Source organism: Erinaceus europaeus, chromosome 1 (assembly GCF_950295315.1).
Source record: "Erinaceus europaeus chromosome 1, mEriEur2.1, whole genome shotgun sequence".
Taxonomy (NCBI): Eukaryota; Metazoa; Chordata; class Mammalia; order Eulipotyphla; family Erinaceidae; genus Erinaceus; species Erinaceus europaeus.
The window spans coordinates 117,246,290-117,262,698 of record NC_080162.1 but is presented as its reverse complement, the minus strand read 5'-3'; the positions used below and the strand labels follow the sequence as shown (position 1 = coordinate 117,262,698).

At 45.6% G+C, this 16,409-nt stretch overlaps 1 protein-coding gene and 1 long non-coding RNA gene across 4 annotated transcripts; one reads left to right on the top strand and one right to left on the bottom strand.

Moving 5' to 3' along the window:
• The first annotated feature begins 2 nt into the window (after positions 1–2).
• Positions 3–13,661, top strand: LOC132539464 (uncharacterized). 2 transcript variants are annotated; one of them, XR_009550772.1, is made up of 3 exons: positions 3–429; positions 1,772–1,887; positions 13,337–13,661. It is a non-coding gene; the product is annotated as an uncharacterized LOC132539464 (long non-coding RNA). The 2 variants fall into 2 exon arrangements; XR_009550773.1 differs by lacking the exon at positions 3–429 and adding an exon at positions 1,406–1,469.
• On the bottom strand, positions 6,065–15,594 carry LOC103111480 (glutathione S-transferase theta-4). Of its 2 annotated transcripts, none has more exons than XM_007520763.2 (5): positions 15,348–15,594; positions 13,616–13,703; positions 9,843–9,993; positions 8,688–8,864; positions 6,065–6,468 (listed from the first exon to the last, which is right to left on the bottom strand). In XM_007520763.2, exons 1-5 carry the CDS (start codon positions 15,457–15,459, stop codon positions 6,271–6,273), a joined length of 726 nt encoding a protein of 241 aa, XP_007520825.1. In that variant the 5' UTR covers positions 15,460–15,594; the 3' UTR covers positions 6,065–6,270. The 2 variants fall into 2 exon arrangements, with proteins under 2 accessions (XP_007520825.1, XP_060050875.1); XM_060194892.1 differs by having other exon boundaries at positions 6,405–6,433.
• Between the last annotated feature and the right edge of the window lie 815 nt (positions 15,595–16,409).

Sequence of the window (16,409 nt, the reverse complement as noted above, 5' to 3'; positions counted from 1 at the left end):
GACCCCCAAGACACCCTGCTGTTCTCCCATTGGATGAACACGGCCAGGAGGCGTGGCGAGGCCCCCAAGACACCCTGCCGCTCCCCCCATTGGACAACCAGGACACACACGCACACGCACGCAGGGGGGTGGGAGTAGCAGGGGGGGCTATTCGGGCGTTGCTGGCTGGTCCCGGTGGAATAGTCGTCCCTGGTCCCTGCTTGCTCACTCAGTCCTTTTGTGTGTGTCTCCCTCTCCCCTCTCCCCTCTCCCCTCTCCCCCCCTCTTCTCCCTCTCCCCTTCCTCTTCTCCTCCCCCTCCCCCCTCTCATTATCTTTACTTATTGGATAGAGACAGCCAGAAATCAAGAGGGAAGGGGGAAATAAAGAGGGAGAGAGACAGAGACTCCTACAGCCCTGTTTCATCACTCCTGAAGCTTTCCTCCTGCAGGTGAGGACTGGGGACTTGAACCTGGGTCCTTACACATTGTGACATGTGTGCTTAACCAGGTGCACTACCACCCAGCCCCCGTGACTTTCTCTATACTTTATCATCACATATGCCAGAGATCAAGCTCAGGACCTCATGCATGGAAGTACTGTGCTCTGGTGCAGAAATGTCTCCTCAGCCTGTTACTTTTTTTTTTTTTTTTTTTTTTTTTGCCTCCAGGGTTATTGCTGGTGTGGGTGCCTGCACCACGAATCCACTGCTCTTGGAGGCTATTTTTTCCCCTTGTTGTTTTATCGTTGTTGTGGTTATTATTGTTGTTACTGATGTAATTGTTGGAAAGGACAGAGAGAAATGCAGAGAGGAGGGGAAAACAGAGAGGGGGAGAGAAAGATAGACACCTGCAGACCTGCTTCACCACCTGTGAAACGACCTCCCTTCAGGTGGGGAGCCAGGGGTTCGAACCCGGATCCATATGCAAGTCCTTGCTTCGGTGCGTTTAACCTGCTGTGCTACTGCCCGACCCCCAGCCTGTTACTTTTTTTTCCCCCCAGCAGAACACTTTCTGTGGCTCCACTACTCCTGGAGAACTTTATTATTTGTTTATTTATTTATTTATTGCCTCCAGTGTTATCGCTGAGGCTCTGTTCTTGGAAGCCATCTTTTTTCCATTGTTGTTGCTTTTGTTGATGTTATTGTTATATAGGACAGAGAGAAATTGAGAAAGGAGGGGAAAACAGAGAGAGAGATAGACACCCGCAGACCTGCTTCACTGTTTATGAAGCGACCCCCAGGGGCTCTAACCAGGTTACACCAGTCCTTGAGCTTCATACTCTCCCCTGTACATTATGCTGTCACTAGTTCCCTGAAATCCTTTTTTCTGCCTTTGAGGAGGTGGACACTCTCATAAAGGAAAAGAGAGTCCGGCGCTAGTATTGAGAATCAAATTACTAATTTCCTTTATTAATCTTTTTGGGATAGGCTTTAAGGAAGTTGAATCTTCTTGGGAACTTTCTCCAGTGGACATCTGAGAAGACTCTGAGGTCAGGACTGGGTTACACTTACTTGATGGCTCTTCTGGAAGTCTAATCCTCCTGTACTGTATCTTTGAGTTCAGGTAGAAGGTAATACTCTAACTGACCAAGGGGAAAAAAAAACCTTCAATTTCTTGTTTTAATAAGATGTATAAAATTCCCTCTTAGCTCTGCTTCTGCAGCACTGTAGCAATTTTATTAAGTGTATTTTCATTTTCATTTGGTCAAGGTGCTTTTTCATCCCTCCTGTGATTTTTTTTTTGACCCACTAGTTCTTTAAGATTATATCACTTGCAAATACTTATTCACAGATTACAACAGCACCATCACCTGCCACAGCACCAGCAACAGCAGCAGGTGTTGGTAGCCTGTCTCCTCTCAATGGTACATGGAGGTATCCAGAAGATGAGCAAACCTCAGGCATCAGGTGCAAAATTTTGTATCATTTAGGGGCTGGTGGTGGCTCATATGTTTCTGGGTGTAAGATCCCCAGCTTCTACCTGTCTCTCTCCCTATTTCTGTCTCTCACCCTTTATTAAAACCCTAATCCTAACCCTAAAATAGCAGGAACCTCCCGCTTCCACTATAAATCCCATATTTCCCCAATCCTGGAACATCTAGGGTGGGGCTCACTTTCCTGCATGCTTCTCTCAGTTCATACCAAATGATAATGTATCTGCTGATCCCAACCTATTCGATGCAATGAGTACCACCTCAGCATGCTTCACTTCAGAACGTGTCCATGGACATCTGATGTGGAATGTCAACTCTTCAGCATCATTACTCGGGTAAGACCTTTCCTCTCCATAATTCCATTTCAGGTGGTTCACTTCCTAACAAAGCCTCAAAACCTAGATATAGTCTTTTGGTGGTGGGAATGGTGTTTAAAAAAAACCTAGATATAAACTACATCCCTTAAGATAGGGCATATGTTCACATGTATCCATAAATTAGGGGGAAAATATATATATCTTAAAGCAAAAGTGCACAATAGTTTGCAGTGAGCCAATAAATGAAGCAAGCAAGTAGAGAGACCTAAAAAAGACACCATAAAGTTCCTAATGAAATATTTTCTACTTAGACCTAGATACCCTTCTCACCTACTTCCTATTACACTTCCCTCAGTCACTCCAAAGCTAACCTTATCAAAGTAAGGACTACAAAAGCTGAATAAGGGTAAGAGACTGGCATACTTTAATGATGACTCTTTAGTTGGTATCAGGCCACCCCATCAGCTGGGACCCTAGTTAGGGGGTCCTGGGACTCCCACACAAACACAATGAGCCTAGACCTGGAATAGATCCCTCCCTCCATTGTCACTGGTCATCTCCATCAGGAACACACAATGGACCCCTTTGGGAGCCCCCATAGAACCTTGCCTTCAATGTGGATCAACAATAGCAGAGAATGTTCCATCCTCCAAAGGGGGGTTGGATAACATACTCTAGCTACCATCTGAGGAAGATGGGTCCTGAAATTAGTGCAACTTGGAATGTTCCTACTCACCACAGAATGCGAGTTCAGAGCTACAGGGATGCAGAGGTTACATAGGCTCCTATGTTGAATATGGGCCCCAGGTCAAATCGATGGAGTTTATAGTCAATAATATTTATACACTTCTAACATGTTTGGGAGCTACTCTCTTCCCTGATCCAGCTTTCTAGCCCCTTTTCCAGCTATGACATCATCCCCCCAGACAATAACTTGGGTCCACCTGCATATCAGATGTCAAGCTCAGGCAAAAACTAATAAAGTCATTGGTGCTTTGGAATATAGTTGAAATAAAACTACTAGCTATTTCCAAAACAGAGACTCCAAATATTCATCTGTAATATTCCAGCCTTTAGGTTCATGATCAGTCAACAATTTGTATGGCTTTATATGTTAACTCTTTTTTCAGCTACCAGGTTCCAGATGCTAGCATGATGCCAAGCAGAATTCCCTAGACAGACAACCCCACCAATATGTCCTGGAGCCTGGCTTCCCCAGAGCTCTGCCCCACTATGGAGAGAGAGAGAGAGAGACAGACAGGCTGGGAGTATGGATTGACCTGTCAATGCCCACATTCATCGGGGAAGCAATTACAGAAGCATCACCTTCCACCTTCTGCAACCCATAATGACCCTGGGTCCATACTCCCAGAGGGTTAAAGAACAGGAAAGCTATCAGGTGATGGGATACAAAGTTCTGGTGGTGGGAATTGTACCACTCTTATCCTATCCTATGGTTTTGTCAGTGTTGCCATTTTATATATAAAAAAAAAAAGCTACCGGGGTGGTGGACACATCATGTAGACATCAATCCCCAGTGATACTCTGGTGGCAAAAAACAAAACAAACAAAAAACAGGTATATGATTTCATTTCCATAGTCTAGTTAATTGTCTGGTGTTATTATTGATTTCTGATTTCATTCCATTGTGTCCAGAGAACACACACGGTCTGTTTTTAATTTGTTTAGGTTTACCAAGATTTATATTGAACAATCAATATAATCAGTCCTGGAGAAATTTCTCCTGTGATCAATCTTGGAGAAAAATTCACGTGTGCTTGAGCATGTTTGTCCTGCTTTTGTTGAAGGGAGTATTCTGTAAACATCTAGTAAATCCAGTTGGTTAAGAGTCTTGTTCAAAGGTTGGGGGTATGGACCTACCTGCCAATGTCCATGTCCAGTGGAGAAGCAATTACAGAAGCCAAACCTTCCACCTTCTGCTCCCCATAAAGAATTTTGGTCCATAATAAAGAAATAAAGGAATAAAGAAGCTTCCAATGGAGAGGATAGGACAGGGAACTCTGGTGGTAGGAACTGTGTGGAATTAATATGCCCCTGTTATATTTTTTCTTTGTTTTATTATTATTGTTGTTGTTGTTGTTGTTGTTACCACTAGAGTTTGGCTAATGGTGGTGCAGGGGATTGAGCCTGGGATTTTTTAAAAAAAATAGTATTGCTCAAGTCCTCTGTTTCTTTGATTACCTTCTATCTCACTAGTCTATCCATTAGTAAAAGTAGATTATTGATGTCACCAACTATTACTAAAAGCATCAATTTCATCATATGTAAGTCTTAATTTTAAAATTATTTTGGAGGGCCAGGAGGTAATTCATCTGATAATGCATACACATTATCATACATGAGGAACTAGGTTCAAGTCCCCAACCACCACATGGAAGCATCTGTTGGGTGGGGTGGGGGAGAAGCTTCCTGAGTGATGGAAATGTGCTGAGGTGTCTTTCCTCTCTCCGTCTCTTATCTTCTCAATCTGTCTCTGTCTTACCCTTTATAAAATAAATTTTAAAATTTTGAAGCTGCTGGGAGTGGAGAAATTGTGCAGAAGTAGAACCTAGCAATAACCTGTGGCAAAAAAAAAAAAAAAACCTAAGTGAAAAAAATGCTTCAAGTCACTGTCAGAGAAATGCAAATAAAGAACATTGAGATACCACTTCACTCCTGTGAGAATGCCATACATCAGAAAAAGTAGCAGCAATGAATGCTGAAAAGGTTGTGCACTGCTGGTGAGAATTCAGTGGCTCTAACCCCTGTGGAGAACAGTCTGGAGAACTCTCAGAAGGCTAGAAATGGACCTACCCTATGACTCTACAATTCCTCTCCTGGGAATATATCCTAAGGAATCAAACACACCCAACCAAAAAGATTTGTGTATACCTATATTCATAGCAACACAATTTGTAATAGCCCAAATGTGGAAGCAACCCAGGTGTCCAACAACAGATGAGTAGCTGAGTTAGTTGTGGTCTATATACACAATGGAATACTACTCAGCTACTAAAAATGGTGAATTCACCTTATTCACATTATCTTGGATGACGCTTGAAGGAGTCATGTTAAGTGAGATAAGTCAGAAAGAGAAGGATGAATATGGGATGATCTCACTCAGAAAGAAATTAAATAAGATTAGAAGGGAAAACACAAAGCAAAAATCACGGATTTTGGACTGGTTGGGGTGGGCGGGGAAGTTTCAGGTCCTGAAACATGATGGTAGAGGAGGACCTAGGTGGGGAGGTGTTAGAGTGTCATGTGGGAAACTGAGAAATGTTACACATGTACCAACTACTGTATTTTACTGTTGATTGTAAACCATTAATCCTCCCAATGAAGAAAAAAATAAAAAGATAACACCTTTAAGGGCAGGGGTAGATGGTTGTAGATGGTTATGCATCTGAGGCTCCAAAGTCCCAGGTTCAATCCCCCACACCACCATAAGCCAGAGCTGACCAGTGTCCTGGTTTAAAAAATGGGGAAGACTCCTGGTCTTGCACGATCTCTTGGTCTGTGCTCTTTCTCTCTGCTCAGACCATCATGTAAGTGGTAACTTGGTATTTTTTTCTCATTCTCTCCTCTCTCTCTCTCTCTCATGCCCTACATGTGAATGTTCTCAGCTTTCCTGAATAAAGTTTAAAGTGCCTGAATAAAAAAAAAAATTTGGAAGCTGAGAGGACTTAAAACTACCATGCAGTCCACAAGACTCTCTCCTACTTCAGAAATTATGCTGCTACAAATTACCCCTAGTTTAGCAACTATGGTGCTTGTTTCAGTTTCCTTATATTTGTTTTTTTCAGTGAAAGACAGAAAGAGAAACTAAGTCACTGTTTCTTCCCATTATGATGTTGTGTCTTTTTTTATTTTTTTGTGGTGCTAGGGACCAAACCCAGGGCCTCACACATGCAAGGCATACACACTGACATAGAGTTACCCACACTCAATCCTACATTATGGAGAGAATTTTCATCACCACCCCTGAGGAAGGAGAACCAGAGATCTGAGCCAGCTAGGTCCTGCCAGACAGGCTGCTCCTACTTGAATCTGTGCAGCAAGTCACGGATCTTCTCCTTGACCGTGGGATCCAAGGTTGAACAGTCCCACTCTTGCAGCTTTGTCAGCCGGTCATGAGCCTCCCAGAAGAGGGCAGAGCCTACAGCCAACTCTACCCTCATGCGCCACTCAGCCAGCCTGGAGCTGTTAAGGAAGATATTATAGTTGCACCCTATAGGCTGTTGATAGAAAAAGTGGAAGAAGTGATCAGTCTGGAGACCAGCCCTACCTGAGTCCTCTCCTTTAGTTTCATGGACTCCCCCAGTCTTCCTCTACAAAGTTAGCCTGTTGACCCCAGACACCTGGACAAAAGGTCACAGGTTGTGTAACAAATGTAAGATTACAGTGCTATTTTGTTTTGTTTTGTTTCTCCCAGAATAAACTTAGAACCCTTTACAATTCTTGGTCATTGAACTTACTTCAAGATTCCCAGATCCTTGAGGTTACTCCTGACTCAAGTGATTCTTACCTTGTTCAACCTGAAACTCCCTGGGACCCTTCCTTTTTCCAAGGAACTCCCACCCTAGTCCCCACTAAGAGTTTGGGGATGGGAGTCAGGTGGTAGCGCAGTGGGTTAAGCATAGGTGGCACAAAGCGCAAGGACCATCATAAGGATCCCAGTTCGAGCCCCTGGCTCCCCACCTGCAGGGGAGTCACTTCACAAGCGATGTGACTATCTGAAGCAGGTGTCTATCTTTCTCTCCACCTCTCTGTCTTCCCCTCCTCTCTCCTTTCTCTCTGTCCTATCCAACAATGACAACATCAATAACAACAACAATAACTACAACAATAAAACAACAAGGGCAACAAAAGGGAATAAATAAATATTTTTTAATTTTTTTTTAAAGTTTGGGAATGGGAGATACAGTTCTTTTCTCCTGACTTTGAACCTTTCTCTGTGATCAGGTACAGGGACTGAAATGGGAGACTCCACGGGCAGCCTAACAAACATGTAACCAAGATATTCAGGAGATGCTAAAGAGGGTGTGGCTGGTGAAGGGGCATGAAGTATGGGGGTGAGGGGTGGGGGACAGGACGACAAAGCACCAGAATAGGTTTAAAACCATCCTGGAAAGTGTCAAGATGGCCAAGTAGTCTAAGGCACCAGACTCAAGGTGTTTAAAACCATTCTGGCCTTGCCCAGTGCAGGTCTGCTGTGCACACTGACCATGGACCAACATGGTCACTCTATACACTGACCAGATACTATACTGGCCTCTCAAGGCACTGGGAAAGGATTAAACAAACCATCCTGCATGCCAGCTTGGTTAGAACCGACCATCTTCCCTTGTATGAGGGAATCATATGAATGACCCACACACAGGCATGCCAAGTGCATAGAGGATGCCCCTTGGATCCAAGGCCAGGGCAGCTACTCTGCAACTCCTCTGTCTAGAGTTCTATTTACAGTAGTCACAATAGCAAAAACCTGTAAACAACCAAAATGCCCTTCAACAGATGCCTAGATAAAAAAGTTATGGGATATACACTCAACAGAGTATATTATGCGGCAATAAAAAGGGATGATATTGTGTCCTTCAGGATAAAGTGGATGGAATTAGAGAAGATGATGCTCAGTGAAGCAAGTAAAGAGGTGAAGGACAACTACAGAATGGCTTAACTCACATGTGGAATACAGAAAATTGAACATATGAATGAGAAAAAAACAAGATGTTAACCTATTTCCAAGACTGTGGGAGAACTATGGTGGTTGTCTACGGGGGTGGGGATGGGATCACAGACCTTTGGTGATGGGAGTGGCGAAAGAAAGACCCATGTAAGAATCCTGAGTCAACCCCCCAGCTCCCCTACCTATAGGGAGTCACTTTCCAAGTGGTCAAGCAGGTCTGCAGGTGTCTGTCTCTCTCCCTTTCTATCTTCCCCTCCCCTCTCAATTTCTCTCTGTCCTATCTAAATAATTGAAAGAAAAAAAAAATGGCCACAGGAGCAGCGGATCTGTAGTGCAGGCACCGAGCCCCAGCAATAATCCTGGAGGCCAAAAAAGAAAAGAAATAGAGTTCTAGAAAAAAAGTGTTATAGCCAGGATGTTGCAGTAGAGGATTCTGGGCATTTTCTAGAGAGCCCAGTGGGAGGAGGGGGCCTCTGGGAACCTGATTGGCTGATCCCCCAGGCCACATTCTCATAGCTCCTCCATACACTCTGGAAAGTACAGATGATCACAGTCACAGCCCCTCCCCACCCTCCGCCTCCCCCAGTTCAAAAGCTTCTGTGTTACCATCCAGCCAGAGATCAAGTCCAGGCCCCTGGAATCCCCACAGGCCCCCCCACCCCCCACCCCCACCTCCACCTCCACCACCTCCACCAGCCTATGCTGAAGCTATTGCTTCTATCACAGCAGACGCCTAGACTCTGCCCTGCCCTCAGCCCCATCATATACCTGCATCATCTCCACCAGGGCCATCAAATCGGCCAGTGAGATCTGATCCCCAGTGATGAACAGCTTGTCCTGCAGAAACTTCTCTTCAAACTGCTGAGTACTGTGCTTCACCTCTTGCAGTAACTGTTCGGTCCTCTCAGCTGAGACCTCCTGGCCTGTGATCATCGGGATGAGCAGCTGGCCAGCATGGAGTGAGAGCAGGGATGATTGAGCTGCACCCTAGTCCCTTCTGACCCCCCCAAACCTCAGTGCCCTTGTCTGCTGCAGAGCTGTTGGACACCACCAAGGATGGAAAGGAGTTTCACCTTTCACAGCAGTGCTGGTAGTAGAATTCACCTGGGGCCTTTGTCTAGAAGTACTTTGAGATCCCAGCAGAAAAGAATACTGGGATGGGAGGCGGGAGGGCAGCCAGGCTGTGGCACACCCAGTTGAGCACACACTATACCTTCCAAGGGCCAAGGTTTAAGCCCCGTCTCCACCTTCAGGGGGAAGCTTCCTAAGTGGTGAAGCAGGGTTGCAGGTATCGCTCTCTCTCTATCCTTCCCTTCTCTACCTCCCTTTCCCCTCTCAATTGCTCTCTGTCCTATCAAATAAGTATTAAAAAAAAATAAAAGAGCCCGTGGTGCACCTGGCTAAAAGCACCTGTTACCATGTTCAACGACCTGGGTTCAAGCCCCTGTTCCCCACCTGCAGGGGGGAAAGCTTCACAAGTGGTGAAGCAATGCTGCAGATGTCTCTCTGTCTCTCTCCCTCTTTATCTCCCCCTCTAAATTTCTGTCTCTATTCAATAATAAATAAATAAAATTTGGGGGGGGCTGGGCAATAGTGCACCTGGTTAAGCACACATAGACGAAGCACAAGGACCTGAGCAAAAATAGAGGGAAGGAGATGAATAAGCCCCCATGTGTCCATCTTAAAGATGGTCATTTCTTTGAATTCTTTAACTCTGATTTTTCCTGGTTGAGTATGAAAATTTCCAAGTCTGATCCTGGATTGAGCAGTGACTCAGCCTCTCCTGAGTAACCCCCTTCTTCCCTTTCCTGAGGTAGTTCAGACTCAGTGGTTGACACCATTCTCTGAAGGACTACAAGGTAGGCAGAGCTTGAGACTCAGGGAGGGAGGGTCAGTGCTTGTGCTCAGCAGGGTGCTGCTCACCTTGGCCCAGAGGATCTTGTTCATGGGTAGCTGAATGGCCGTGTGCTGCCAAGCCATGAACTCATCCACTCGAGCACGTGTGTGTAGATCTGGTGGGTACCAGTGCGAGGGGGCGCTGTACTTGCGGCACAAATAGAAGAGGATGGCCACGCTGCAGAAAGGACAGGTCAGGAGCACTGCTTTGGATCTTCCCCAAAGTCTCCATATGGACCACTGCAGTGTGGCTTGGGCCCAGAGTGCAGCCTCCAGTCACAAGCCTGAGTGTTGAGCCCAAAAGGACCCAGAGAAGGTGGCCACCCTGCCCATTGGTGAAGGCTAAGGGGGCACCTGTGGAGCGATAAGAGTCAGTGATGGTGTGAGGAAGGGCAGTGCAGGTGGGGAGACACAGGGAAGAGAGGGGAGCAAAGTCAGGGAAAAAGAAGAGTAGCTGAATGTGACCGGAAGAGGGGTGGGGGGGTGACTGGGGTATGATGGGAGATAGAGAAATTGTGGAGGGCAAAATCACAGAGGAGGCACTGGGTGACAGCTCACCTGGTAGAGCACACATGTTACTATGTGCAAGGACCTGAATTTGAGCCCCTTTAAGGGAAAAGCTTCATAATCATAGGAATAGTGCTGCAGGTTTCACCTGTTCCTCCTCCTCCTCTTCCTCTTCCCCCTCCTCCGCCTTCTCTCTCTCTCTCTCTCTTTCTCTTTTTCTCTCTCTCTCCCTCTCTTTGAAAGACAAAGAATAGGGGGCTGGGCAGTGGTGTATCCAGTTAAGTGTACATATTACCATGTGCAAGGACCCAGGTTACAGCCATCTGCAGGACTCTCTCTCTTTAAATTTTTTTAAACTTTTTTTGTGATTTTTTAAAATTTTTCTTTATTGGAGGATTAATGGTTTACAGTTGACAGTAAAATACAATAGTTTGTACATGTGTAACATTTCCCAGTTTTCCACATAACAGTTCAATCCCGACTAGGTCCTCTGCCATCATGTTCCAGGACCTGAACCCCACCCCTACCCCAGAGTCTTTTACTTGGTTGCAACACACCAACTCTACTCCAAGTTCTGCTTAGTATTTTCCTTTCTGACCTTGCTTTTCAACTTCTTCCCATGAGTTTTTTTTAAATACTTTTATTTTATTTATTATTGGAAGGAAAAAGAGAGAAATTGAGAGGGGAGGAGAGAGATAGACACCTGCAGCCTTGTTTCACCACTCCTGAAGCTTTCCCCCTGCAGGTGGGGACCAGGGTGCTCTGTAAAGTGTGTGCTTAACCAGCTGCACCACCGCCTGGCCTCTCTCTCTTTCTCTCTCTATCTCCCCTCCCTCTCAATTTCTTTCTTTCCTATCTAATAAAAATTAGAAAGAAAAATTTAAAAATTAGAAAATAAAAAATTGCTTCTGGGATTAGTGGATTTGTAGTCCAGCACTGAGCTCCAGCAATAATCCTGGTGGCTATAAAAATAAATAAATAAATAAATAAATAAGACAAAGAACCATGTTAAATAACAAAACTGTTTAATCACGTTAAACAGCACTGTATTGGCAAGCATGAAACCCTGGGTTTGATCCCTAGTACCTTGTGCACCAGGGTGTTGCTCTGTTTCTCTTTCTTCCTTTCATTAATAAATAAATGAATAAGACTTGTTTTGAGTTAGGGAGGGGCCAGCAGATGGTTCACTCAACAGAATGTTCACAGTACCATGCACAAGGACCTGGGATCAAGCACTGGGACACTACACAGGAGTGCTGACAGACTGGAGGACCTATGGACAGTGGGGCAGTAGAGTAGTGTGTCTCCTCAGTCTCTCTTCTCCTCTTTCTCTGTCTCACGCTCTATCAAGAGTAGGGCTGAGGAGGACCAGAGGAAGGACTTTAAACTCAATAAATCTAGGAGTTTTTTCCCATAGCAACATTAATTGCTAATTTTTTTATTGGGGGGAATTGTTTACAGTAAATACAGTTGTTGATACATGTGTAAAATGTCTCAGTTTTCTACAAAACACTCTCACCCCCAGCCTTGGCCTCCCTTCACCACCATGTACCAGGACCTCCACTGCCCACCCCCTGCACACATACACACAACATCAGTGGCTAATTTTTAAATTAACTGTTCTTATGACCTGCAGATGATGTTATAAATAGTGTATGGCCCTTGGCAGAAGAAAGAATGCTCCCCTCCTAATCTAGAAGAAAGGGAAAAAATGACTGCTAGGAGCAGTGGAGCTCCAGTGACAATCCTGGTGGCAAAAACGGTTCTGAACTCATCATACTTGCAAATATGAGCTGGACATTTGATAAAATCTGGGGATTATTTTAAAATGTCTGTTTTGTTTGAAGTCCTTATCTCTCAGAAGTACATTCCTTAACATTTATGGATAAAATTATGGAAAGAAAAGGAGGCAGGAGAATGGACAGGGGTACACATGATGCAAAGTGGGCTCCCCCAATCAGACAATGGCCGGAGCTGAATGATGAATGACAGAGGGCTCATTATCTTCCTTGTGTATTTTAGTGCGTGTGCATGTGTGTACATGTACGTGTGATTTCTCATGGGTATTTGGTTTTCTTCCACAGATCCTACCTCACAGCTCCTAAAACTTCTGTCTTAGTATATTACTGATGGTAACTTTGTGGGAAAACACCAGAGAATAGCAGCTGGCTGACTATAAGATGAAACCAATGTGGGTGGAAGGCAGGACACGTATACCTGCCTGATCTAAGAGGGATGAGAGAGACTTAGAGACTGAGCTCGGTCACCAGTCGGCAAGGATTTTTGAATCTGTCATGACTAAGTAATTAAGTCATAGGTGGGAGTGGGGGGTGGGGGAGGAGCTGCTAGGTTGGGGAATACAGCGTCTGGGTGAGGCTGGTTACCTGGGAAGGGCAGGGAGGGACCCCATGGTGGTGCACCTGGTTGGGCACACTTGCTGCAATGTACAATGACCCAGGTTTGAGCCCCTGGTTCCCACCTGTAAGGGAAAAGCTTTGCAAGTGGTGAAGCAGTGTTACAGGTGTCTGTCTCTCTCCATTCTCTATCACTCCTTTCCCTCTCGATTTCTGGCTGTCTCTATCCAATAAATAAATAAAGTTTAAAAGAAAATCTAAGAAAGAAAGAGAGAAAGAAAGGGCAGGGAAACTCCGGTCCTTTTACTCACATCTTGGCCTGGGCATCTTCCAACTGGCAGACCGAGTTACTTCTTTTGTAAGAAATCACTGAATGGGTTGCCTGAGTTCTATGTATTGCTCTAGCAAATTAATCAAATCTCTGACTTACAGCCAGTTGGTCAGAAGCATGAGAAAAAGCCTAGGCCTGCAGGGGCATCTGAAGTGGAGGGAGAGTGTGGGAGGCTGTGGCCTTCACTAAAGCCCTAGGATATCGCAGGGGGTTGAATTCTGGTGCCTGAGAGTTACTTGCTAGTGCGGGGGAGCCCCCCACCCCCACACACAAACACAAACTTTGGAATTGGATCCAGAGAATTTTAAACAATGTGACTTCTCCCATAGGTAAACAGCCTAGGAGAGAGCTCACCCAGTAGAATGCACACTTTGCCATGCATGAGGACTTGGATTTAAGACCCCAACCAGCACATGGTGCACCAAATTAAGGGAAGCTTCATGATCAGTGAAGCAGGGCTGTAATGCCTCTCCCCCCTGCCTGCCTCTCTCTACCAGAAGCAGTGGAATCATGCCACATGGAGCTTGGTGATAACCTTGGTGAGCTTTAGTTGAATCTCCCAGGAGACTTAGCCATAGATGGGTGTGTGGCCTGGGAAAGACACTTACCATTCAGATAAGATGAATTTCCCATCTCTGAGGCTTGGCAGCTTCCTCAGGGGGTTAATCTCAACATATTCCTTGCTGTGGTGGTGTCCTGAGAGGGGCAGGGAAGGGTTGAGGCTCATGGGACCCTAGGGAAGAGAGAACCAAGCCTCCCAGAGTGTCTTCCTCCTTTCTTTCTTTCTTTCTTTCTTTCTTTCTTTCTTTCTTTCTTTCTTTCTTTCTTTCTTTCTTTCTTTCTCTCTTTCTTTTACCAAGAGCACTGCTCAGCTCTGGCTTATGGTGGTGCAGGGGATTGAACCTGAGGCTTTGGAGCCTCAGGTATAAGAGCCTCTTTGCATAACCATTATGCTATCTCCCCTGCCCTGTCTTCCTCTTTATTTTCTCAGGAAGGGGCTCAGAGCAACAGTATCACTCACCCCCAATTAATAGGGCAAGTCGGTGACAGAGATCAGTTACAGATCTTGCCCCCATCCCAGTGATCTCAGTGACTCTTTGCTTCATTTAAGTGGGAGGCCTCTAGCTCCCAGTCCCCAGCTCAGCCTGAAGCTACAGCTGGTGAATTAGCAGAAACCCCTGGAGAGCTGACACCTCACCCCCTCTACTCCATCTCTCTCTCTCTCTCTCTCTAGAAAGATGGCAGTTGCAGCCCTAGCAAACAGCTACAACCCCAAAGGAAGCCTCTCTGGCAGCCAGAAGAAGTGGCTCAGAGGACAGAGTGCATGCTTTGTTATTTATTACTATTATTATTTTATATTTTTATATTACAGAATTACATGTAGACAGGGGTTTGAATCCACAACATTCCCACCACCAGAGTTCTGAATCTTTACTCTCCCCACTGCAATCCACCACAGTTCCCCTAAAGTTGTATACATGAGCCATTCATCTTCTCTAGAACTATCTGTCCACATTTATACACAGTTGCCCCTTCTTTTGCTGATTCAGTCCTCTCTTTCCCCTAAGCCACAAAGTGCATGCTTTGTAAGTATAGAAGTACCAAGTTTGATCTCAAGCACCACATATGACCAATAGTGCTCTGGTCTTGGTCTCCCTCTGCTCTCAGTCTCTTAAACACACACAGTGAATGAATGAGTGATTGAGTGAATGAATGAATGAATGAATGAATGAATGAATGAATCTTTCAAAATGTAGCCTCTCACATGCAATCATTTGGGGTGAACAGGTAACCCAACATGGGGACATAAGTTTTAAATTTATCTTTGACTTCTTGTCCCCAGTTAGAAACATCTCTAGGGGGTCCCACTGACACCACATGATTTCTGGAGCTCTCCTGTCACCCTGTTCTGTGTTCATGATGCTCCTGACTCTGTGAGAGGAGGTTTTAGAGTGTCCTCTATGCTTCTGGCAGTACTGGAGATGGTGCCTGGAACCTCAGACTAGATATCTGTCACTTAGAGAGGATCTGAACCCATTTGACTCTGAGGTGTGAAATCCTCACACTGCTTTTCAGCCTTCAGCCAGCCTGCAGCTAGACCTTCGCCAGAAGGGAGGGCATGGGGTGGAATCAGCCCTTCCTTTTGCTTTACCCTACAAGAGCTTTATTTCGTGAAGGGCACTTCCGGTGAGGACAGCCACATAGCTTCCAATTTCCTTGGGAGTTTTCTTCTTCCCTGTGGACCTTGAGCCTTGAGTGTGTATATGTGTATGGGGCAGAGGGTGGCGGGGAGGCTCCTCAGTCTCTGTGTCTATTTCTCAAGGACACCTTGATGCCCACCTTTCAGCAGGTCCACAAACTGGAATTCAAATGGGATGCCATTCTTCTTGGCAAAGATGTAGACAGCACGGCAGGAGGGAGACAGCAGATCCAGGTAGAGCTCCAGGCCCATGCTGAGAAGAGGGTCAGAGATCTCAGTTCTGGATGATAGACCACAAAGCTGAACCCCCACCCAACCTGAGCCCCTGGGTGCTATCAAAACCTCTCCTACCCTGGCCCCTACATTCTGGAACTTCTGGGTCACTTGCTGTTGTCATAAGACCAAGGGAGCCTGGAATTCTCCCAGCAGGGGGATTCTGAAGAGGAAGCTGGAAGAAGGCTTGGGGTCTGGGGGAAAGGGTGGCTGAAGTCCTGCCTTCCCTCTCCCAAGGCACCCATGGGAATGCACAGCTGGCTGTGTCAGAAGAGCTTATGCAAAAGCTCCTGGGGGCTAGACCTTTCTGCTAAGAGATAAACAAAGGGGCTTTGCAGGGTGCAGAATTAAGATGGGGTGAGAAATAACCTTGGAGAGTTTCCAAGGGAATTGAGGGTACAAGTAGATGAGCCCATTCTGAGTCATAGTGCATTGTTACTGTTTTTAGTTTTGTTTTTTTTTCCAGATACCCCAGTGCCCAGTGTGATAGAGGCTGGGCTTGAACTTGGATTGTTGGTATGCTTCTAGTTCTGCTTCTGGGATCCCTTCTGTTACATTGCTTGACGTTGTGGTCTATTTACATGGTCATTCTGTTACACTGGTTTGGTCTCACTCCCCCTGCCTCCAGGAGATTTTGGTTTAGTCCTTGCTACTTCACGCTTCTTCCTTCTCCCCGCCCCCTATCCTATATACTTCCTGGGTTGCTGACTCTTCCCCCAGAAGAGAAGAGAGGCAGCACAGAATTAGATTGTGATTAGATTAGATTAGTTTTTTGAACCGTTCACTTGTGAATAAAGAAATACTGCTTCTCCGCTCAGCCATGTGTCCCTGGTCGTCTGTCTCCCACTGCAAAGCTAGCCCAGCATACTGGTGCCCTGAACTCTGACTGACTTTGGATCACACACATGACAAAGCAATGGTGCTATTCA